The 23,919-nt window shown below is 37.3% G+C and overlaps 2 protein-coding genes across 2 annotated transcripts; both read right to left on the bottom strand.

The window, feature by feature from the left end:
* Positions 1-673: 673 nt before the first annotated feature.
* On the bottom strand, positions 674-17,175 carry LOC102222846 (alpha-2-macroglobulin-like). Its single transcript, XM_014475784.2, has 35 exons — positions 17,078-17,175; positions 16,799-16,979; positions 16,527-16,683; positions 15,881-15,933; positions 15,649-15,669; positions 15,080-15,248; positions 14,900-14,984; positions 14,670-14,811; positions 13,614-13,731; positions 13,371-13,480; positions 13,119-13,286; positions 12,789-13,007; positions 12,061-12,121; positions 11,810-11,955; positions 11,554-11,703; positions 10,568-10,711; positions 10,370-10,451; positions 10,110-10,272; positions 9,716-9,941; positions 8,282-8,408; positions 8,013-8,134; positions 7,809-7,860; positions 7,318-7,401; positions 7,004-7,180; positions 6,742-6,817; positions 6,103-6,259; positions 5,912-5,986; positions 4,391-4,553; positions 4,117-4,304; positions 3,664-3,876; positions 3,392-3,510; positions 2,326-2,416; positions 1,634-1,702; positions 1,445-1,550; positions 674-1,332 (listed from the first exon to the last, which is right to left on the bottom strand). The coding sequence occupies exons 1-35, from the start codon at positions 17,173-17,175 to the stop codon at positions 986-988; spliced, it is 4,659 nt and encodes a 1,552-aa protein (XP_014331270.2). The 3' UTR covers positions 674-985.
* A 3,063-nt stretch (positions 17,176-20,238) lies between these two features.
* Positions 20,239-23,648, bottom strand: LOC102230969 (post-GPI attachment to proteins factor 2-like). The gene is made up of 6 exons (XM_005796800.2): positions 23,121-23,648; positions 22,716-22,889; positions 21,843-22,092; positions 21,554-21,660; positions 21,346-21,454; positions 20,239-21,184 (listed from the first exon to the last, which is right to left on the bottom strand). The coding sequence occupies exons 2-6, from the start codon at positions 22,881-22,883 to the stop codon at positions 21,054-21,056; spliced, it is 765 nt and encodes a 254-aa protein (XP_005796857.1). The 5' UTR covers positions 22,884-22,889; positions 23,121-23,648; the 3' UTR covers positions 20,239-21,053.
* Between the last annotated feature and the right edge of the window lie 271 nt (positions 23,649-23,919).

Genomic DNA, 23,919 nt, shown 5'->3' with positions numbered 1-23,919 from the left:
AGCCAGTGGTGGTGCTAATAGGAAGGGTGCCCTGGACGGGCCCCTCTTTAGCAACTCACATCACCCTGAAAACACCATGCTGGTGGCAGTATAATTCTGTGGGTATGCTTTTTTTAAAGCAGGGAGAAGGAGACTGGTGATGGGAGTGTTGATGGGATTATTCCTGAAAGAAAGTTGTTGGAACATTGCAAAAGACTTACCGGAGGTCCCACCTAAACTTCCATTAGCCTGTCCACATTTACAAAATCAAGCAAATGGTGTCAGTCAACTGTACTAAGTGTGTGTAGCAATTTCTTTTGTGCTGTAAGAATTTTAAATATTTTAATAAAAATGTTTCCCTAATTCGCCAGATACCAACCCACTCCCTGCAAAAAAAGGCCTTGTATTAATTTGTCACTCCTGTCGATTCGACAATAGACGTTACAGCTAGGGTAGCTAGAGACACTTGATGCTCTTTGGTGATTGAACTATCCCCTTCTTGTTTTTGAATAGACTCATCTCTATCACAGACACATTTTCTACCAGCTTCTTACAAAATATGTAAAACACAACCATTTATCCAATACTTTCTTTCATTTTAACCAGTGCTTGTTTCTGCTTATATAATAATACCAAAGTACAAACCTGTGTGAGCAGATGAGATTGTGAAAAAAATGAACACAGGTTTTTCGTCTCAGTCAAATTAGTTTATTAGGTTTTTATGCCCCTTAATGTTTAGATTTAATAATGCACCACAAAAACTCTTTATATTTCAGCTTAGATTGCAGGAGAACACATTAAACACCAAACAGCATTTAAAAAACAGCAGGTGTTTAGATAATGTCTGAATCACTGATGACCTTGAGGATAGCTACAATCTAAAAAAATAGAATAATTAGTAAAATATTAGAAAATTTGCAGTTTGAACAGTGTATGTGGCCAGTATAATAGCCAACTGATTTTTAAACAGAAACCGTCATGCCTGTTGGACGACTGAGTCCTTGTTTTAGCCACGGTAATAATCATCGTCATAGTCATATCTGGGGTAGTTGTGATAGTGATTGTAGCTGCCATGCCTATAGTGGTAGAAGGGACGTAAGTGGTGGCGGTGGCGGTGGCGGTGGCGGAGTCGGCTGTGGTATCTGTGTGGGAGCGGTCCCGGGTGGCTTGGGTGGTAATGTGAGTCATGGTAGTGTTTTTGGCGGTCATCACGGGAGTTACTGTGGTGGGTTTGGTGGTCATGACGGTTTTGGTAGTTGGGTTTGTAACTGTTTTCCTGGGGTTGATAGTGATCATGTGAATTTGCTATCTCGTAGCAGTTCTTTCCACAATATTCTGTCACACCCTTGACACCTTCAAAGAAAAGAAAAAAGAAATTTAACTAAATGATCAAACATATTTAATCTCAATCATATTCAGATCTGTAATCGCTTGATTTGCTGAACACTAAACTGTGCAGTCTTACTTGGACAGTAGTAATCATAGATGGTGACCGTCGATGGCCTCAGGTGCTGCACCTCATACTCCTGAATCATCTCCAACTCGTGGAACACAGGAATATCCTTTTGTAACTAAACAAGAAAAAAAACCCTCAACTCCAGGCAACAAACTTCACCAGCAGCATCTGTTGTAGCATACACTAACTTCCTCTCACCTCCTGTAGGTACACAAAAACATGACCGTCCTTGTATTCAACGTTGCTCACCAACACCCCCTTCTTTAGCTGTGAGGAGAAGACATTCAGGTAAATGTTTAATGTGTGTGTGTTTTGGATATGGATTATCTCTTATCCTCAAATGGTCAAAATTATACATAGGGGCTTAATTACAGGCACAAACAGCAACTAAGCTAAGCAAGTTGCACCTGGGACACAAGCTTATTGTAGGTTCTGACATGTTACTGGCTGGACACTTGAACACTCATCTTGGCAAAATTGGTAGAGTTCATTTGAATATGTTGATTTATTACAACTGATGTGTCTCTTATTTGCATGTTCTACAAATTTTTAATATTCTGTAAATTTAGGGCTTTTGGGAGCAATCAAAAAGCTAAAGCCCGCTTTCTTAATCCATTCTAAAACCAGTTCAGATGTATGTTTGGGATTATTGTCCTGTTAGGGCATCTTGATTCTGTCTGAATTACAAGCATCTCCAATATTAATCCCTTTAAGGATGACTGAAATTTGCAGCTTCGCACATAGGCAGAGCAAACATCTTCAAATAAGATTAATGACCGCACAAAGTTCAAGTCATAGTCATGCGTGGGAGTGTATGCAAAGTTTCTATTGGAATTGTATCAATGCACACTTTATTGCAACATTTCACTTCACATTAACGAGTTACTCACATTCCACAAGGATGCTGGAACAGGCCAGAATCCAGAGGGCACTGCAATGTCCAGGACCACCATGTTGGTAGAGCTACGGCCTTCACTATATCTGTTAGGCAAGGATGAAAATTGTCACACTTTTGTTCTCAACACCAATGTCTTTTGTTCAGTGTCTATGAATTGAGCTAAGTATACCATCATCTACCATTATGATCAAGTAGAAATTGTTCTTGATAAACCATTGGATCCCAAAGTTTATGTTAAATCAGCAGAAGTCAATACATGTTGGTAAAGACCCACAGAATGTAAAGATCTTAGATAATTCAGTCTGCCATCTAAATTTTGCAGTTTTTCTGATTGAAAAATGAATTAATTTTTCAATTTGCCATTCTTGTGTCATGACATACTGACACAAGAAGGTTCAGGGTTTGAATCCAAACTGGAATGTTTCTTCACAGAGTTTGTGTTGCGTTTTGTAATGCCTGTTTTTAATTTGAATCTGTATGTCAACAAAATATACAACATTTACAATTCAATAATCATTTTTGCTGTTAATTATTGAATAATCTGTCTGGAGTGTTCAGGGAACAGTCCAGACCGTTTCTAGGTATTGAAACGATCTGGACTTTAGGTATCGATCGTTGGACATAGCGAACCCTTCCCATATCCTCTCAACTCGTAAAAGAATAAAGCAGGTATAGGAAATTGATGGAAGGGTTATTGTGTCATAATAGTGTGACATGGTGGGGCAACAGTGGTTTCAAAGCGAAAAGGCTGCAAGTTAAAATCTCTCCTGAGGCCTCTCTTAATGAGGTTTTGTGTGCTTTTCTCTTTTTGTGAATTCACACTTTTCCTCCAGCTAATCTTGTTTTTTCCCAACAGTGCAAAAGAATAGCATGGTGCTTATCTCTATGTAGTCCTTGAAATAGACTGATGACATGTCTAGAGTGAACACAAATTTGGAATAGTGACTGCTTTGAAAGAAGCAGCTCCAAGTAACCCCCAAAACTTGTATGTATTAAAGATGAATGGCTCGATGACAACAGTCTTCCTGTCTGCAACAGTAACTTGCTTGTTTACTTACAAGGACTTCAGCTTCAGCGTGACTAAGCGGTCATGGCAGCAGTTGTGGATCTCTACTTTGGCTTCCACGCTGAAACTGCTGACAACAGCTGAAACAGGGATGTTGTAAGCAAAAGTAACCTGGAAACCAGGTGAAAATTGGAAGTTAAGACAAATATTTTTTACACCAATATTTTTCAACAACCTGATCTCATTTCTTTTCAACAAAAAAGTATGGTCTTTTTTTTTTTTTTTTTAATCTTTGACCATCATCCAACTGTTCCAGTCACTGACCTGTACTACAGAGCATGAAGTGCCCTCAGCCCTCAGCCAGTACTTTCCTTTCAGATCTTGCAGCATCAGCTCCTGGTGGACCAGCTTGTTGTTCTGATTCACTTGGAATGACAGGTGATCAGTGGGGGATGACACAGTCACAGAGGTGGAACCTTCTTGATTCAAAACTTTGGCGTTGTAGAGGGTCATAGCTTTAATAGCCACTGCTGTGTCCTACAACATATAACACACAGCATTTACTACACCTGATCCTGTCCCAGACATTAGATAATAAAAATGGATGACAGTAGTAAGTGCAAATTTATATACCCCCAAAAATATTCTTTTGATGGAAACCAGAAAGTGTTAGACTTTTAGTAGAATATCTGATTTTGGCATGTTCAGTAAGTTTATGTTGATTTTCTGGTATGTGCACTACAGAGCAGCATCTTGATTTGTAATCCAACACAATACCTGGGTGGACTCGAAGCCTCCGTAGTAGGACTGCTGCTTAATAAGCCACCTGATGATATTCGAGGAGCAGGACAGGTCTCCTTCAGAGAGAGAGTCACCGACTTTGGCCAGTAGTACATAAGAAGTGATCTCCACACACAGAGGACATGGGTTTTGCTTTGGTGTCAAACACCAGTGTTGAAGATCTCCTAAACAAGTATGCAGTTGTGTTAGCAGTAGAAGCGCATGCATCGGTGGTAAATCCTGGATGATTTATATCAGGAAGCTGACTCACCCTCTTTTATCGCGACCGAGTCAAGGTAGTGCAGAAGCTTACTGCGAGCCTCCCGGTTTCCTGCCAGCGTGAAGACGTATGCAAGCAGAGCTGTAGTGTAAGTGTTGCTGAAATCATAGATGTAGTCCTTCAGACATGACAAGCTCTTCTTCACCACAGGATTCTTAACGTTTGAAAGAAAACAAAATTATTGTCATTGAAAAATCACATGGGCAATATTCAGTTATACAGCTGTGTATATTTCTTTTTCTCAGAGAGTTCTAAGCAATATTTGAATGACTGAAACATAAAGGGACATTTCAGATAAGTTTGGTAGACTGAATTTGGAATTATGCACAATGCATATTTGATTTTGATCCATCAGTAGTTTTTTTTTTTTTTTTTAATTTCTTGTAGATGTGGAGGCACAATAGCTCCGGTGGTTAGCACTGTTACTTCACAGACTGAAAGTTCTGGGTTTGAAACTTAGATGGAGCCTTTCTCAGTAGAGTTTGCAGATTACCCACATGCATGGATTTGATTTCTTCACACACTCAATATATCCTAACACTGACTGAATACTTTAAATTGACTCTAGGTGTGTTTTTATGGTTATTTTTGTACACTGCCTAAATGGAAATGCATATCTAGCCCTTCCCCTAGACTCTGGAGCCCTCATCATGTCTAAGCAAGTATAGAAAATTGATTTATTGAATGACATTTAAAAAACTGTTTGAAATCAAAACAAATCAGTCACATGGAAAAGTAACTAGCCTTTAATATATCTTTTTTTAATCTGCAAAACAGAAACATGGGGTTACTGTAGTTTTGAATGTATTTGAACCTGAAGTACTACAGCTATAGGCACAGGAGAATTATTGTTCTGTAGTATCAGACTGATGCCTGGTCTAAATAGCTTACTTACTATGATGTCATAATCTAAATCCAATGATAAATGTAAAATAAGATTTTTACAGGTACTACTTCTAGAAATCAAATAGTGTCAAGATTCAGGCATTTTGAAAACTGTCGGAAAACTAAACTTGACTAAATAGTCTTCTGTAGAAAAAAATAAACAAATGAATGATTAAGGTATTTAAACCTTGCCAGACTCAACATATTTTTATGTAAAATATCTAGTAGTTAAAACACAGAAAAAGGCTAAAATCCCACAGTCTGTTTTGTAAACAAATAAATGAGATATGATGTAAATTTCTAAGTATTTCTTAGCTGGTTTGTAAGAGCAGAGACACATTTTTCTGACAGCTTGGAGGATTTTATTGCATCTGTTTGATTTCTAGTAACTTTCTGCTCTTTTTTTGTGGAATGCTGTCTTTATATTTCCTACAAACATTTTAGGATGAAAACAGAATTTTTATATGGTAGATAAAAATGTTTTGGTTGTTGATTTTGTTTGAAACTGGTATCTAAAAGCCGGGGTTTTACAAATTCTGACTTTGTAAAACTCAGAATTTGAGTTTTACAAAGTTTATCAGTTCTGATAAACTGCCACAAAATCTGGACTCTATTAAATTAACTTACATCTGCTGGTACGTTGGTTTCAAGTAAGGCCGCAGTGACGTAGGCAGTGACTGTTACTTCATCAGAAACATCACCCTACGTAGACAGAACCATGGACAGATTAACATCTGTATAACTGTCCTTATTCTACTTAGTAAGAATGATATCAATTGACATGCCCCTTGCAAAAATCCTTTGTGTAATTGTGTTACCCTAATATAGTTGTTGTAGAGTTTTCCGGACACTTTGAAACAACCATTGTCCCGCTGTTGGCAATCCAGCCACTTCCGAGCCTCTTCAATAATCTTGGGATCAATGTAGATGAAGCTCTGAACTTTGTAAAATGTTACCATCACAAAGGCAGTGAGCCTGGAGAAGAGAAAAACAAAATTTGACATTTTCCTAGCAAACAAACACTACAATAATAGAATACACAGCACCACATTAGCAGAGGCTTCTGAGTGGGACTTTAACAGCAGCAGAAATGTGGTGCATAAAAGGTTAAAGAAGCAGAAAAGAATAATTTTCAAAAAATTCTGACTTTGAGGGCTGAATGATTGAGGGCAAAGATTATAGGTTTTTTAAAACCTCTTGAAATATGTGAAACCATAGACAATTTTTTTTTAAATCACAAAAACATTTAACATGGGTGTGTAGACTTTTGAGAGCTCTTGGCCAACTGATGTCAGAGCAGCTTCTTGTCTCAGGCTGTGAGATTACTAAAGTTTGCAATGATAACCAATATCAACATGAAACTTAAGGGCTTAATACTTCATTGTGACAAAAATCATCTTTATAAAAGATTATCAGTAAAAACATTTTGGATCTAAACTTATCAGCTGTGTTCTTACCAAGTGTTCTCCTCTCCTTTTTCAAATGTGCTAAATGCACCCGTCTTCTTCCTGTAGGCCAGCTGTCTCTGGTAGCCTGGTTATAGTGAACATGGCAATAGTAGGTAGAGATTCAGTTTTGGTTTGTTGTGTTCTTAAGTACGTTAATGAATAGGAAGCTAAAACAGACGAAAACCTAACATAAGATTGCACTCTAACTGGAGGAATGTATTTAATACACACTTTTACTTCTCTCTGCATTCAAAAAATGACAAAAACTTGCCAGTAATCAGGTAGTTGATTCCCTTCTTCTCAGTTTCTTGGGACAACTTGTTAGTCTTTTGGAGGTAGTGCAGGATGTAAGTGTCAATTGCCATGAAAGCTATGTTCTGCTCCCCACAGCCATACGGCAGATACAACAAATCACCCAGGTTCTCCACACTCCGGCTGAGGATATTACCTGCATAAAAACAGACTCATGGAAGCTGATCATTCTCTGACATTTGAGTTCAAATCGATTCGTAGTCACATTTTTAGGTGTCATCCCAACATTATTTTGTAAAAATAAATCTATCTTGGATAATATAATCAGTTTACCTGAAACTGAGACTTTGGCCTTCAGACAGCCACTAATCACATTGTCGGGGATATGTGTCTCCAATTTTTCACTTAAACAGCGTCCTGCGCACAGACAAAAACAAAAACAACACTTTAAACATAAGCAAAAGGGAAGAACTGGTTTTAAAGCTGCTCCAAGTATTTTTTCATTTGCCATGTTTGCGAATTGAAAAACAAATGTGCAGTGTTCTGACTTGGTACATTAGCTTTGCTGGAATGTCACAATAATTTCATAAACTGACCTGGAAATGTTTTTTATTCTATTCTATATGCTAACATAAGTCATCTGATAATTATTAGCCAATTAATATAAAAGTGTCAAAATATGAAGTTTCACAACCCCTACCGGAAGATTAGCACCACGGAACATATTCTCTAGACAGCAATTGTTATTATAGATTCATATATTAACATTTAAAAGAAGTTGATGCCTAATTATCATGGATAACATCATGCAAACCCATACTGACCTTTTGGACAGAGCAGCCAGCTGTATGTCTTTATTATTTTATATCCAACAGCCTGAAAACGAGATTAAAGAGAATTTATTTTCTTTGTATAGCAAGCACCACCTCCTTAATGACATTAATGAGTCCATATGCTTTTGACAGTAATACATATATATTTCTACATCTGGATTTTTTTTTATTGTTATCAAAGCACATTATTTCAACCTTCACTTTGAGAGGCCGCGTCACCACAATGCTGTGACCACTTTCTGGCACCGTCACTTCTTTATCGCAACAAGAAGTCTGAGAAGATACAGCCTCAGCAGTCAGACTGACCGTTAAATCCCCTGAAAGAAAGGTCAGCTTCTATTAGTTCCTAAAATACCGAAAAGCAGAGAGGTTGCAGTGAATTGTCGTGAGGAATGAAAATGAGCCGACGAACAAAGGAAAGTCATTCGGCCACTTTCTACATAAAAGTCTTCCCTTTCCTCTACCTAAGTACGTTGGCGTGAAGGTCCAGCGGATGACCTTGTGCTCCCCCGCACAGAGGCAAAATGTACTCTGGTCAGTAGACAGGGGAGTAAGGATGTAACTTGAGGATGCAGCTGCAGTAATTTTTATCTGTTGATGAAAAAGTTGAGTTCACTTTTTGAACAGGCTACATGTATTTCCAAAATCATTTAATATTTTAGAATAAATGTTTTAGAACCGTAGGAGCTGTAGCTGGAGACATTTAGGCTTCTTAGAGTTTTTTTTAATGCTAGATGGGCAGAAAGTCTATGTGCCCATCTTTGAGTGACATTTTTATCTGGAATATAAACCAGTTAAGCTGAGTTGGGTCTAAAATTGGTATGACAAAAATGTGTTATCAATCACACAAGATATGCGTTTCTCCTACTTTTTACCCAGAGTTAATTGCAAAAAACCCACAAAGACAATTATCATAGGGGCTATTACACAGCCTGTGGATGTTCTCATTTGGTGTTTGGTTTTCAGCAAATTTCCTACCTAAATTGGACCCATCTGGGTATTATAAATGCAGACTGGGGGTCTGAGGCATCAGAGCATGATTATGAGATGTTTAACTAAAGCAAAAAAGCAACAAAGGTGGTGTGGTTGTTTTTACACAGTATCGAAAGTATATGGAAATACATATGAAAACAGTAAATATTTTTAAATTCTGCCTAGCAGTTTTAATACCAGATATAGATGCTAAAATATTCATTTTGGTGCATTTCTAATAATTACTCTTCTGCAGCTTCGAAATGTAAGCTGTAACAACAATAGCACACTTTTTAAGTCAATCTGGAAAAAAATTACTAAAAAATCTAAGTATGAACTATTTAATGTAATAATAAAAATAAAAAGCACCAGTCTCTTAAAGACACTACAAATCTAAAGTAGTGTATACCCCAGTCTATAGTTATCATTTTCATCCTGTTCAGTTTAATAGATCAACTCACTTTATATTGCCTTTTCATAGATCTTGTGTCCATGTGACCTACAGGATCCTTGGCATCTTTATCAAAGATAGAAATAAATTAATCAATCTTAAATTATTAATATTAATTTTAAAGCCTAAAATAAGAGACCCACTTTATATGGCATCCAAGTTGTCATTTATAATTGCGATAGTGAACACTCTAAAATTTTAATATTGACTGGGATATGATATATTACGCAGCATTAGCGTTTGAGTTTAATGAAACTTTTTTCCTGTTTGCAAAAATATATATAAGAAAACATTTCCAATAATTTTTGGCTTCACTAGGATTAGAAAAGCATACAAACCACATATACAAACTTCTCAAATCTGGACTGGACTATTTTATGCTAAAGATAAAAAAAAAATGCAGTTTGCCATTTAGGAATCCTTTCCTTTTCCTGTCTTTAATTATCAAACTAGTTTATGTAAAATCATCTTTTACCTTGAGTGGGGTGGGTAGATAGTTATGGACAATCGACTTCAGTTCGAGGCTCTCGCCCCAGATCATGAAGTAAGGAAGCTTGAAATCTAGCGAAAATGGCTTGAAGACACTAAGCAGTACAGGATGGGCCAAACCAAAAGCGTGAGGTGACACACAGAAGACTTCTGTATTCCAGGTGGTGACAATGTTGGGGACGGCGTAAGGCACACAGGTTTTTCCCGTCTCTCTGGAGCAGCAATAACACAAGCACACTGTGTCAGGTGGTCAAATTTAAGCACATGATTAGATTTAAAACTGAGTCAGTTTCTTTTTCTCAATAATCTTCACTGAGGCATAGGAATCACAAACATTTCCCCTTTTAAAATTATGAAATGCTTTTAAAACTACATCTCACCCAACTTTCACCAGGCCAAACAGCCACGTCTCGGTGGAAAGCTTGTACACAGGCTCCAGCTCATCATAGCAGGTGTATGAAAGTCTTCCTGGATCAGGAATTGGTCGCCTTTCCAAAGCCTGTCTTTCTGAATACTGGGGTTTGATCTTTCTTGATAACATAGCTAGAAAATGTAATGTAAAGTTAAATGATTAAATGTGATTTAGCCTACTATGCCTGACAGGAAGAAAGTTCAAATGGTTCAGTTAGAAAATAAAAACCTTCATGATAATTTTTTCCTCCCAGTTTGAGGCATGTGGGGTTTTGGATGGGCAGGTTTGTTAGCAGCTGCAGTCCTTGAGTCTGGATTAAGCAATGTACAAAATCAATGATTACCAACAAAATAAAAATCAGTGTACAAGTACAACAACACGTGCCTAAAAACTAAGTAAAAGTGAAATAATGTGTGTTAGTCATACTGTGAAAACTGTGTTGGCATCCTCTTTCTCTTGGTTGGTGAAAGCAAGATAAGAGGTCCTTGGTTTCACCTCTACACATTCAGGTTCATCCACAAGTTCAGAGGGAAGAGGCTCTGGTTTCTTGATGGGCAGATATCCATAAATCTGAAGGAGGAGAAAAAAACAAAACACCCATGACAAAATTTCTTTTGTAAATTTCTTCTACAGATTTGCTACTGCAAGACAAAATTCTTCTTTTCTTTCAAATTGTCTAATTTTTTTGTGGAGAATCTTTTGAAATTCGCAAAGAAAAATCAATTAAACCACTATATTTTGTATTATCACCACTCAGGTATTCTGACCGGAAACAGTTTATAATTTCTGCACCTGGTGTGTGTTTCACATTGGTATTTGTTTGAAAATAGTCCTGGTCTTCTTTGTGAATAACCATTCAACAGATAGATTTAACATATCTGTGTTCTCAGACTTTGTGCAACATACAGTATATGCAAAGTATATGAAGTTTGAACGGGTGTCAATGCAACTTCTGGGGTTTTTGGACATTGTTCCATATGTCCATTAATGAAACCTTGGTTCTGTTGCTAGGATTGTTCTATCTTTATATTTAAATGATGCCAGATTGAAGTAACTGCCTTTGGTCTTTTTTTTTTAAATTAACTTTTTTTTTTTTTTTTTATAAAACTTTGCCAGTCAGTGAAGATAAGTTGTTTTTTATTTGACAGTTTCCCTTGTCTGGTATGAAAACATTAGCGTAAACTGCTATAATACTTCCCAAACTGAAGTTGTACTAAAACGGTGGAAGCCTCAGACTAGCCAGAAGCCTCTGCCTCCAGGACTGAGTAATCTGAGTTTGTAAAAAATTAAGATTGCAAGAGATTCATCTATTGTAGGTAAGATAGTAATTGTGCAGAAGCTTTTAACACAACCCTGTCTCATAAGTCCTGAACTATCCCCCATGCCCCTCTTTGCTTCATGTCTCCAGTTACCTGATTTGCGTCCAGATTGCTTACATCAGCCCTTGAGAGTACATTCAGATCTATAAGGCTCACCCCACATACTGAATTAGGCTTGGCCTTAATGCACAATTTGACATCCTCACCAGCGAAGACTGGAGAAGGTAAAAACTTTGGCAACACCTGAAATACATAAAAACAACAAAAAGCACACCAAATGCCAATAATTTGGACCTCCTAAGTCAGTGTGTTTAGCTGCTATTGCTAGAAGACAGGTAGGGCCACTAACCGGGTTGCTAAAGCAGTCCTCGGTGTAAAACCTTTCACTGTGGGCGAGGACTCTCTCACACTCGAGAACGGTGTACGCCACAACTTGGATGGAAGGTGCATATCCTGTCCGCACTGTCAAACTGAAGGAGAATTCAGCCTGGATTTCTGAAAGAGTAAACAGAGCATTGATTGTGTTGTTTAGAAAGTGTTTCTCAACAGTTATATTTCAATGGAGCTAATAAAATATCAGAGCAGGCGTTGCATCCATACTTGGGTAATCCATATGCAGGTGAACAAATCCTTGGTGTACTATGATTCCTCTGGACAAGATCTGCAGAGTTCAACAGAAGCTACCAGTTATAAAAAATGCACTGGGATTTTCTGATGTTTGAATATATTAATATTTTATATTCATTTCGCTTTTAGAGTAATGGCATTTAAAGTTCCCTTGGTTTGCTCATGAGTCATAAATTTTATCATCAATTTTCTGTATCGGGTGACAAAACAAGGATCAAGAATAAAATAAGTAGAGTTGTTTAAGGTTTATGGCTACTTCTACGTAGACGGTGGTGGGTACAGAGCTCACAAGGTTACAACGGCGCTGACGAGGGAGCATTAAGGGTACAAATATGTTAATTAGGGAATCAGTTGTCAATGCAAGGTTTAAATGCATGGGTATAAATTGGTTAATTTAGAGGTATGAAATGGAAGGAAGAGGAACAAAAGTGGCAGGGCAGAAATGTGGGTATTAATTGGCAACAGAGCAGGTTTGCCTGACGCTTGTGGTGGAAAATGTCTTCATGTGTTTATGAAATGATTATATATCATTTTTGTAATATAGTCATGTGAGGTTTTATTGAATTTCTCCACAGATGGGAAGGCATTCCCTTCTAATGCTAATCTTTCATAAAAGATTTAGATTTTTACATTTGAAAAAATCTTGTTACTGTTCATTTGTCGGGCAGATAAGAAACTGAAAAAAGCAGAGACTGACTCACCAGGTATACTATGTCCAGAGAGCTCAACAACTGTTGCTCTAAACTGTATTGAATAGTGATCTCTTCCTGTCTATAGCAGCGAAGTGGCCTGTCAATTGGAACTACTCTGAGAAACCCGCATGCTGAGGGACCAGGACCAGATTCATAAACTGTGACCGTTGCGACGTCATAATAGGGGATGTTTTTTCCCGGGGGCTCCAGGTTGTCTGTGCTGCTTGCCTGATTAGGCAAAAACAGAATAAAGAAAAAGGCACATTTAAGGTGAACAATCCAGGCAGACAGGCTCAGTTTTGAATGCACAAACATTGTTTAAAGTTTTCTCGTACATACATAGAGGTGCATCTCCCCTCTGAAATCTTCTGTTTCAAGAGACAAATTGGCGATTCCTTTGTGATTTGTTGTTAAAGTGTCCACAACAAAAGGGGAGCCTTTTTTACCCACGAAAAGGTATACCGTCATTTGAGGGACAGGATTGCCGAGGTAGTCCACCACTCTAACCTGGACATGAAATAAGACCTTGTCACTGTGAGTCCAACAAACTTAAACAGTCTCATCTGGTGCTGCCCCACATGCTGAACTCACTTCTCCATCCAGATTTGTTCCTTGGGTGTAAGTCTTCTGAACCTTTTCGAAAAACAACCTTCCGACGAGGTAGGTTATCTTTGTCCTCTCCCACTGTGTGTACGAAGCACCTGAACAGCAGAAAACCTCCATTTTACAACACTGACATGCTTCAGCGTTGTTTTCATTAACATGTTTTACCTTCAAAATGAGTTTGGAAGTAACTTTTTGGGGGGATTGAATCTGAACAAAAGTGGGACTTACATGTCGACCTGTCCACTACTGTGGCACCGACATCCAACACATCCAGAAATGGCTTTGGGTCAGGTCTGGTAAAACCTGACACTTTATAGACAAATGTGGCACAGCCCTTGTTGCATGCCTGGGAAACAGCAATCAAAGAGGTAAAATATGCTCACATTGCAGGTGTTATTGCTCAGCTCCAATTTTTCACTACAACAGTTTTTTGGGCAATCACCATCAGACACAGATCTCCATCAATGTCAATGAAACCAGTCATTTTCCTTAATAATTTTACCATTTTGCTGTATTCCGAGAGAATATTCCTCATCCTTTTCCATCTTTATTGACAATGTCATGGCTACATTTTGCATGTAAATGACTTCCCTTGGTCTCCCAGCAACCTATATGCCCAACTTGGCGCGATGTGGTCATCACCAGGAGTCCTACTCTATGTTGAGTGTAAGGGATGTATGCAGTGGCAGTACCCCATTCACAAAAAAATATAATAAATTAGGGTGCTTTAAAACACTACTAGCCCAAAGTGGGTGTGACGAGGTTGTAGTTTTTGCTAATTTTAGTTTCTTCACTAAGTAGACGTGTGTGTTTGCACTGTGCACAATAAGGATGAATATGAATCCTTTCTGAAGGGAATATAGTGGGTTAAAAAGGCAGAACAGCAATAGCTTAAAATGTGGTGATGCTGACAATAAAAAAGGGCGTATCATCAAACAATTAGTCTATCAACTGGTAATTTCTTTCATCTTTTTTATGAGGCAAGTGGAAAGACTAAAAGACAGATTCAACTTCTAAAAAATTAAACCAGATGCATCTCAAGGTTACGTTTTTTCTTATGCTAAACATTTCATTGCCTCTTCTTATTGAATCCTTCATAGAAGAAAACAGATGCTAAAGCCTGCATGTTTATTCAAAATGAAAAGACACTTAATATAAAAGTTGGTCCTACATTGTTTATATATTGCAGACTATTCTGTATTAGAAAAAAGATAAACATACTTGGTATTAAATATCTTTCTTTCTCAATTATTTATATAAAGACTGTAACTGTAGCAACTGCACCTGCTTCTGTCTTGTCCTGCAAAGAGAAGTTAGTCTGGCTTCATTTTTAGAGCTGGTCTGAGCTCTACAGGAGTTCCGGTTCCTCAGAGGTCTGCAGATCCTGAGTGTAACATCTCCATTCACAGGCTTTCCGTACGTGTACCTAATAGAAAAGAACAGCAAAAATGACTGTGCTTATTAGACTGGTTCTGCCTCAGATTTGCATGGAGAAGGCCTTGTCTTTTACTCACTTTCCACATGCTGTAACTTCAAAGGTTTCTTGCCCAATACTTATTTCTTTAGGTATGGTAACTACAATGTCAAACTTAGGCAAACCTGAAAACAAAACAAAAGAAAAATATATATATATATATATTTTTTTTATAAAAACAGATCATATATGAAAAAAGGAAGAAAAAGTTTGAACTCACCATATTTCTGGACCTTGAAGCTGTGAAACACCCTGTTTTTGCCTATTTGTACAATAATTCGGTAGTACCCCTCGAAGGCCTCATTGCCCAAAGGGTAATACAACTGCAAAATGGTTCCTGCAGCTGCGGTCTGATTTGTCCACCGTGCAATCCTGTTGTTGTGAGGATCCTGTTGATGTACCCAAGGAACAGACAGTTAGGAAAATAATTATTTTCCTTAACAGAAACCAAGTCAGTTCTGAATAAAGCTCATAGGTGATTGCTGCCTAATGAGAGTGCAGATAAAATGTCATCGATTTCAGTTTGGTTTGGTGAGTTAATAAACTGGAGCAAAGTTTTACTTGAATCTATTTTGTTCTTCCTCAATATTATTTTATGACATTGATTTCTGGTGAAATCTTTAGAGCAATACATATACAGGTGACATGTCTCAATTTTGAACCAATTCCTGCCTGAATAAGCAATTTGTTTGCTAGAGGGAATTCAATGGATTCTAGACTTTCCCAGATAGTTCAAATAATAAATTTACAAAAAGATACATAGAAAATGGTTTGTTGATACTTTCTTACCCCGATCACAATGGCGCCATACTAAGAAAGAGGAGAGAGAAATTAACTTTTTAAATTTTCTTTCATTTGAATTTTGCAGTGATTCACAAATACAAAAACACTTTCAGATTATTTCCTTAAATTTTTTCCATGTTTTTTGTTCTTTTTAAGAAAGCGACGAGCAGGTCATTACAAACCTCGGAAACAGGTGACTTGAGACTGATCCAAAAAACGAGAGAATAGAAGTACTCACATGTCCCTCGACTGGTTTCAAGTTTGTGCCCAGTGTGACCACTCTGAATTCCACTGAAATTCACAGAAGTCATATGAAGGTTAAGGAAAACATCATCATAACCTTTACAAGCTAGTAAAGTTTGTTTGTTTTCCAAAAACAATATCTGGCGATTTGCTACGGTGATTCCCACTATTTTTGGGTTTCAGACCGATGGAGAGCCCACATTACCACTTTCTAGAAGACAGATGAACAAGAATTTGTTTTTGACATCATTAACTGGCTATAAAAGTTAATCATTTTGTTATTTTATTAAACACAGTTACTCCCCTTACTTGTTTAGTTTTGTCTTTCTTGAAATATTGTTACATCTTTCAAGGGAAAATGTATGTAATCAGAGAAAATTTTTCCCAAATCAAGACACGTTTCAGTAAATTTTTGTTGTGCTTTTAACAGATTGTGAAACAGAGGAACAATCAGTCAGAACAAACTTGGTGAAAACCCAGATAAATATTCAAACTCTGCATTTTTCCATAGACTTGTTTGTTAAAAATATTTTACAATCATTGTATTCAAGTCAATGAACCACAAAGAATGTGGTTATTTTTTATAGTGAGAAAAAAAATGCCTGTGTTGTCATCATCTTAGTAGACCATCTCAAAGTTACCTGTTTGTCCTTGGTTGTAGATCGGTTTATCTGTTTGGATGAATGTCTTTGGTTGAAAATTTTTTATCAGCACTCTCTTGATTTCTCTAGAATAAAAATTGTTGCCTTTCACTGACACTTCAAATAGTTGCTCCTCCTCTGCTTTCACTGAAGGAACCTGAAAGACATTTTAAAACCTTAATTTCACTCGGAGGATTACCAAACATGTCATGTATAAATTCTTTAGTTCAATATTTTAGCGCCCCAACACCTGTCTCAATATGGGAAATCACCAAAAACTGGTAGCATTTATGGAAGCCATTGCTGGTTCCTTTCCTCAGCAGAATCTTCTGGCTGTCCAGGCCTTTCAGAATAACCTTCACCAATACAGGATAGCTGGGCTGCGAGAGACTCAGACAGAACCTGTTCTTTGATCCAGATTCAAGAATGCCTGGAACACTTGCCATATAATGTCTACAAACAAGACATCAAGACACAGAGATGTTACACACAGATTTGATGCAACATGGAGGACAGCAACATTTCACGCTCACATCTACACATCAACTTACATTGGACAGTTGGCGCTATCAGAAGCGGACACTTGACCCATGTACATCTCAAAAAATAAGACAAGAAGAGTCCACATCTGGATCCCTGGCTTAGCCATGACTGTGATGGTCCCTCACAGAAAGAAGCTGTTAAATAGAGAGAAGCTGAACTCCACCCATTAAACCATACGGCACACTCATACTGCTGTAATCAGCCAACATTGGCTCCTCCTTATCTATGCATCTCACACATTACTCAGAACGTAATGTGGTGCAAACCAATTTTTATTATAACTCCAGTATTATAAAAATGCTTTTCTGTTTAATCTGCTGGTTGAGCCAAAACAAAATTTGTTTACAATTCTGGAAGGACTGAAAGGAAAAGACCAAAATACTGAACAGGAAATGGGAGCTCATACAACTGTCAGCCAGATCTAATTTCTCAGTAACTTGGGGAGAAAAATTGGAATTGAAGATAATTAAATTACAAAACAGTGGATCTTCAACTCTGTTATTTGCATGGCCGTTTAATGTGATAAAAGTAATAATTACACTAAACAACAACTTGTGTGAAAAACAGTTTGTGGAGCTAGATGACAAATAAGGACAGTACAATGGCATGGTTGGAGTTGCTTTTCAGCAAGAAGGGCCTGGATTTGCACGGAGTTTGCATGTTCTCCCTGTGCATATGTGGGTTCTCTGCAGGTACTCAGGCTGCTTCCCACAATTCAAAAACCAATTTTGTTAATTGGTCTCACTAAGTTGCCCAAATGTATGTGTGTGTCAATGAATGTTTGTTGTGTTGACTCAATGATCCCCCAACCACAGGAAATTGCAGTTTGATACCCAAGCTCTTTTACAAAAATCAACTTTTCAGCAGAACATTTCTGCTAACATCCCAGTAGAATCAGAATATTTTTAAACTAAATAATGAAAATGTGGATTTCAATCAGAGTTTGCATCAGCAAATACAAATCTCCTTATTGTCTAACAATCTGGTTAGCCATAGTCACGCTGTACAAAACAAACAGGTCAAAACTATCTGTAACTTTATGAAAGCAAAGCACAAAGACCTGATGTAGAGCTGACAGAATGGTTATCCTTCAGCTGGAATAGGGGAAGACAAAAACAACTTGTTTTTATCTGGGAGGTGATAGAAAAACAAGGAAAGTCCTGGTGTTACGTAGATCCAAATTTGCAGCATGTCAACAACTAACCTTACAGACCAGCAACAGTCACTATCGCCAACAAAGTCATGATATCTGACAAGAAGGGAATCCAGTATATTAATAAATGAACTCATTGTACAATAGTCATTCTGAATTAACTGAACAGTTAGGCATATTACTGAAATGAAAAGTTCATATTATTTTGCAGTGCTGAGTAAGACTGAGTAAGAATTCATGCAGAGTGAAAAAAGCTCTGTTTTTCCTGTGTAAGCTAAACAGGTTGTTTTTGTCTGTACTGAGCATATCAGTGGTTGAGTGCACAGATTATCTTGGGAAGGTTTTATTAAGTCTCTTTGAGTCCTAATCTCAATCTTTAGCCAACCACTGCAAGAACTCAGGACATGGTTTCACTCATGTTGCACACGTTGTCACCAGTTTGATGCATCTTTGTCCGAACATGTTCAGAAACGTTCTGTATGACTCACAATATAGACAATTCATTTAGACTCATTGTGAGTCTAAATAAACTAGTTAAATACAGTGCTTTACAAAAGCATTCACATCCCATTAACATTTCAACATTTTGTCAGTTCAGTGCATTTTATTTGATAGACCAACACAAATTAATCCATAGTTGTAAAGTGGAAATAAAATGGTTTTCAAATTTGTCCTAAGACATTACATTTGTATTAAGACCCATTTTCTCCGATGTCCCCAAATAAAATCCAGCTTTCATTTGACTTGCCAGTGGCTTTTAAAACCCAGAAGAAGGACCCCAACACACAGTAACATCTCTTTGCATATAAATGGTCAAAATTGTGAGTCTTTTCCACATAGTGTTTATAGTTTGACAGGTTTGCTAATGGTGTTATGCTATGCTGTTATACTTGATGCTCAGGTTTATAAGGTGACCTAAATCTCCAAAGCTGGTCGATACAATATGCTGCAAAACAAATAAAGGCAGGGATATAGCATTAACACTGGCTTCCTTTTAAAAATACCTATCAATCCCAAGTGAAATTAAATGAAAAGTAAATGTTGTGTCTAAAACTATCCAAGTTTCTTCAAACAGTCAATGTAGATACTAATGGCTGTGGACAAGAAGGATCTCCTGTAGCTGTTGGTACCACACCCAATCTGAGAAGCCTCTGACTGAAGACATTCTGTTAAAGGACAGTGTCATAAAGGTGGTCCATTATGTCCAGCACTGCAACGAGGCTCTAGAACAGCCCCTGTTTTTATTCTAAAACCAAATAACTCAATAATTCGTTAGTATGGTGCAATTATTTAAACATGCAATATTATGTTCAAAGTTTTGCTACTTGTTGAACAAGGTCAGATTGAAGGTTTTCAAGTGGCCAAGATCAATTTTATTGATTTTAAATTAATTTTTAATTTCCTGCTGAATTGTTTTGATCCTGCTGTTACTAATCTGCATTCCTTCTGGTAGTGGAAATAACCTTCTTTTTTTTTTAGTGTTTCTAAGTGAAAAATGTGAGATTAGAGTTAGCAAAGTTGTGCAACAGTGCCCTTTAAGCAGGATCAATTGTTTGAGTTTCTTATGCAAACATTAGGAGAACTGTGTAGAACGAATAAATCCAGAGATGGACGGATTGGTAGACTGACAGATTAGATGTTAGATGATTAACACCGGTATCAAATCCAGTCATTTACAGCCCGTGGATTAATTTAGAAACAACTAAATGTACGGATGCGCAGAGCTGGATGTAATGGTGTGGGAGATATTACGGTACTCCACGGAAAACATCCGTGACGTACAATCATGTGCAGAGACAGTGAGCCATCTAGTGGACACAATAAAGCATCGAAAAATCCTTCAAGCGAATGATTTTTCTACAGCAATCATTTAAAATTTCTATTTTTCCAATTCACAGGGAAAAACAATTTAAAGGCTCCTATATTTTTAGACATTTTAATGTATGGAATCTTGTTTAATTCATGTAGTCCAACAAAACCACTATAGTTATTTTTTTTTTGCTTCTAAATAAAAATTAATAAATTCTGGAAATTATTGAAACATAATTTTTTAGATCGCTATAAAAAAGAGTTTCATATACAAATAAACAGATTGTTAAGGGGGTGAGTGCTGCACATTTGAAGTGGCACAATGTAATATGCAATACATTTACTGCTATTTTAAACAAACATCACTGTTAGTGTTGTATTCCACAGATAAAGGCGTTCCTCTGTAACAAATACTTTATTAACAAAACGTAACGTAAAAGGTTCAAATGACAGATAACATCTGACTTTTGTCATCTATGGCAATCTGGAGGTACGTGCCATTTTATTGGCGATTAATGAAAGTAAGTTTATTCTTGAGCAGAGAAACTAATATTATTTTGGGTTCAAATGCTTATTATAAAACACAACTGGAACACCACTTCCAGGTCTCAACAACAATATGAATAATATACTTGGTTAGGATATAAAATTCTGTGTTTGAAGCAATTACTTGTGAGGATGTATTCAGACTACTAAAACACATATAATGTACTTTGGCAGACATACAGTACTTGCTGTGCTTGATGTCAAAGTAAAATTTCACATCACCCAAAATATTGTGTGAAATTGAAGGCAACCATAAGTAACATTGGAACAAAAGCTGTTTCTCCATCCATCATGTATATATGTGTGTATCATCTGTTTGCACTTGACTGACATTAACACACTTTAAACTCTTAAGTTTTAAGTCCTTATGAAAAAATGTGGAAAAGCCCATCCCAGTCTTCTTCAACAGGATCGCTGCTGTCTTCATCATGTGGTTTAATGCTGGCACATTTATCTTGCTCATCTATAGGTTCTAGTCAGAAGTCTTTGTCCTCAAAGGAGGAAATGACCACAACCTCTCGACTCTTGAAATCCCACACTGCTGTCAGATGGAAGGCCATATTGGAGAAGACGACAAGGTACTCAAACAGCGCAAAAAAGGTGTAACCTGTAAATAACACAGATATCACACACGCATGTGTTGGTCAGCATTTTATAGTGTTTATAACACAGATACACTACTTGACAAAAACATCTATCACTATTTTTGTCTCATACAAGTTGTGTCAGCGTTTTAAAATATTAAACATAACACAAGGTAAAACTTACTTCCTGATTCACAGTACATGTTGTGTTTCCAGTAAAAGAATCCAGCAAAAGCACAGAAGCAAACATTGAGGAGTAAGAAGCGAACCTTCCAGTGATGAGACTTGGCATCCTATAAGGAAGAAATAACATCACAAACAAGGCTCAAATACTGCAATTAAAGTGGATAGCTTTAATTGCATTGTGGTGTTTTATATTTTCTATTCTTTACCTCGGGACTTAATGAATACTTCTTAATTGATCTCCACAAACGGCAGGTTATCAGCATGTAGATAAGTGAACTCACAATGAAGAGGACAAAACCTTCCTTATGCACAACTGTACAGGGAGGAAAGAGAAAACGTGTTCAGAAACAGGCAGCAAAAATATTCTACATGACGACTCAGTAGCAAAATAATTGCTAAATTAGTAAAGAAATGTATGAACCACAAGGCAGACTCCACCATCAAAAGAAAAAACTGGATGCATGTCTTATGGTATTTTATAGCTGGATCACTCACAGTATGTCTCATTAGATGACACATATGTAAGAAGCAGCAGGCCCAGGTTCTCAAAAATGGAAAAGGTCAAGTTCAAGCAGCTGAGTGCGCTCTCGGAGGACCTGGCAGCAAAGCGGGACTTGTAAAACCTGAAGTAGGTAAAGGCCACCAGAAGCCTCGGAGCAGAGTGCAGTCCGATGCAGAACCGCCAGATGTGGCACTCAGGACTGAGGCTGATAGAGGCACTGATGGATGGCAGGTAGTTGGGAACCTAAAGACAAAGAAGGAGGAATGTATTCTATTTTTGAAAAAACAACAACCTTCTATATACAGTAAGTGAAAATGTTTTAATGTGGGAAGAACACATTCTAGGTACATTTTTAATGTAAACTCTCTGCTTCTCTGTGTGTTTTGATCAAATGTAAGGTTGAGATTTCTGCTGGCAAACAATACAGGTGGGTTAATGTAAGGGTAAATAATGCATATGAAGAAAATTACTCAATGCACACTGTTAAGTTCAGTAGAGGATTTGTGATGCCATGATTTGTGTAAAGTGTAACAGAAAGTTGTTTGATGTTTTGGTTGATTAAATAACTAACTAACTAAATAAATACAACAAAAAACATGGTATTCTTTATGAATAAATGTACTGAAATGAAAAAGTTTCAATTAAAAAATATATAAGAAGTATTGAAGCAACTGAAAAAAAAACTGTTTATATTAAGACACCTTTGACCTTGAGACAAAAGGGCAAAGGTCATTTTCTTTCCACAAAAGAAAATTATTTCTTATTACCATTAGTAGTAATGGTAATAATAATGGTTTCTTGGTAATAAGAAACAATTTCTAATAAAAGAACCATTTCCAGAAAGCTGTTGGAAGATAACAGATTACCTGGCAATGTGTACCAGTAGCATCTTCAAAGTGAAAGAGAGAGGATATAGAGACGCAAGTGATGAGTCCTAACAGTGGCAGGCACACAGTAACAACAATACAAGTGGCGAATGATATCCTGATGACCAGGGGCCTCTCATAGCCCAAAATGTTTGAGCCTTGGATCATTTTACCCTGCAAGCGGAGAAACATAAAAAAAATAATAATCACACCGTCACAAAAGTGGCAACATATTTCTATTCACAGAAAATTATGCATGCATGATACATATTTACTGTTATAATAATTAGTAGTGTGCATGCCATGCCGGGCTAGGATTTGAGTCATGGAGTGGTCATCTTTATTCTGATAAATTCATTCACGTATGATTTGTTTCTAAAAGGACGCACTCTGTAAAACCCTTACCTCCACCCAGCTCACTGCTGCCCAGCAGGCGCTGCAGTTACAACCGGCTCAACAATAACAATGTCAGTGTGCGAAGGAGCTGCAAATCTCTGATCCCATCGAGCCAGGAAGAAGAGACTGGGACGTCATCCAGCCATCTTCAATTTCTAAACGTTCATCTTTATAATTTTATCCAGATGTTCCTAACAGATGATGGTAGGCCTAAGGATGCTGCTGTCATCCTTGCGTGGAAGAGAGCGGGAGGAAAAACATGAGTGGGAGGAGAATGGCAGTTTCCGGAAGAGACGGCGAGCCGTGAACAAGATGTGTCAAAATAATAGAAACCGTTTTGATAATAAACGAAAACAGGTCACAGCAACTGGCCAAAGGTATGCAACATAATGAAATAAAAATACTGCGTCAGCAGCGCTTTGTTGCTGGACGCTCAACAAACAATCAAATGACCGATTTCTTTGGTCCTTCATCAGTTCGCTCTTGGTTTGTGTGACGGCTTGTTTAAGTGTTTTACGCTGAGCAGTATGAGTTTCAGATTTTTTTTCTTTTTAAAAGCCTCTATAAATCCAATGCTCGCATTGGAGCCCACGCCTCCGGAAGACTGCGTCATGTAATGGCATGCGTGCATAGGATATACTTGTGTAGTTATCACAACTGACAATCTGCATAAGCCGAATATTTGCGCTGAAGAGGGGAGGCAGACATTACACACGCTACTACAGGAATAAGCGGCTTCATTATTATTATTATTATTATTATTATTATTATTATTATTATTATTATTATTATTATTATTATTATTATT

This window comes from Xiphophorus maculatus, chromosome 18, assembly GCF_002775205.1.
Source record: "Xiphophorus maculatus strain JP 163 A chromosome 18, X_maculatus-5.0-male, whole genome shotgun sequence".
Lineage (NCBI taxonomy): Eukaryota > Metazoa > Chordata > Actinopteri > Cyprinodontiformes > Poeciliidae > Xiphophorus > Xiphophorus maculatus.
This window is presented reverse-complemented; position numbering and strand designations above follow the sequence as displayed.

Excerpts from the sequence above, each read along its gene's own strand:
- LOC102222846 (XM_014475784.2), bottom strand. The coding sequence starts at position 17,175 with ATGGCTAAGCCAGGGATCCAGATGTGGACTCTTCTTGTCTTATTTTTT. Across the intron at positions 15,249-15,648 it reads ATGGCGCCATTGTGATCGGG|GATCCTCACAACAACAGGAT; the intron begins GTAAGAAAGTAT and ends GTACATCAACAG. Across the intron at positions 6,818-7,003 it reads AATCAACTACCTGATTACTG|GCTACCAGAGACAGCTGGCC; the intron begins GCAAGTTTTTGT and ends CACTATAACCAG.
- LOC102230969 (XM_005796800.2), bottom strand. The coding sequence starts at position 22,883 with ATGATCCAAGGCTCAAACATTTTGGGCTATGAGAGGCCCCTGGTCATC. Across the intron at positions 22,093-22,715 it reads CTACTGGTACACATTGCCAG|GTTCCCAACTACCTGCCATC; the intron begins GTAATCTGTTAT and ends CTTTGTCTTTAG. Across the intron at positions 21,455-21,553 it reads AGTATTCATTAAGTCCCGAG|GATGCCAAGTCTCATCACTG; the intron begins GTAAAGAATAGA and ends TCTTCCTTATAG.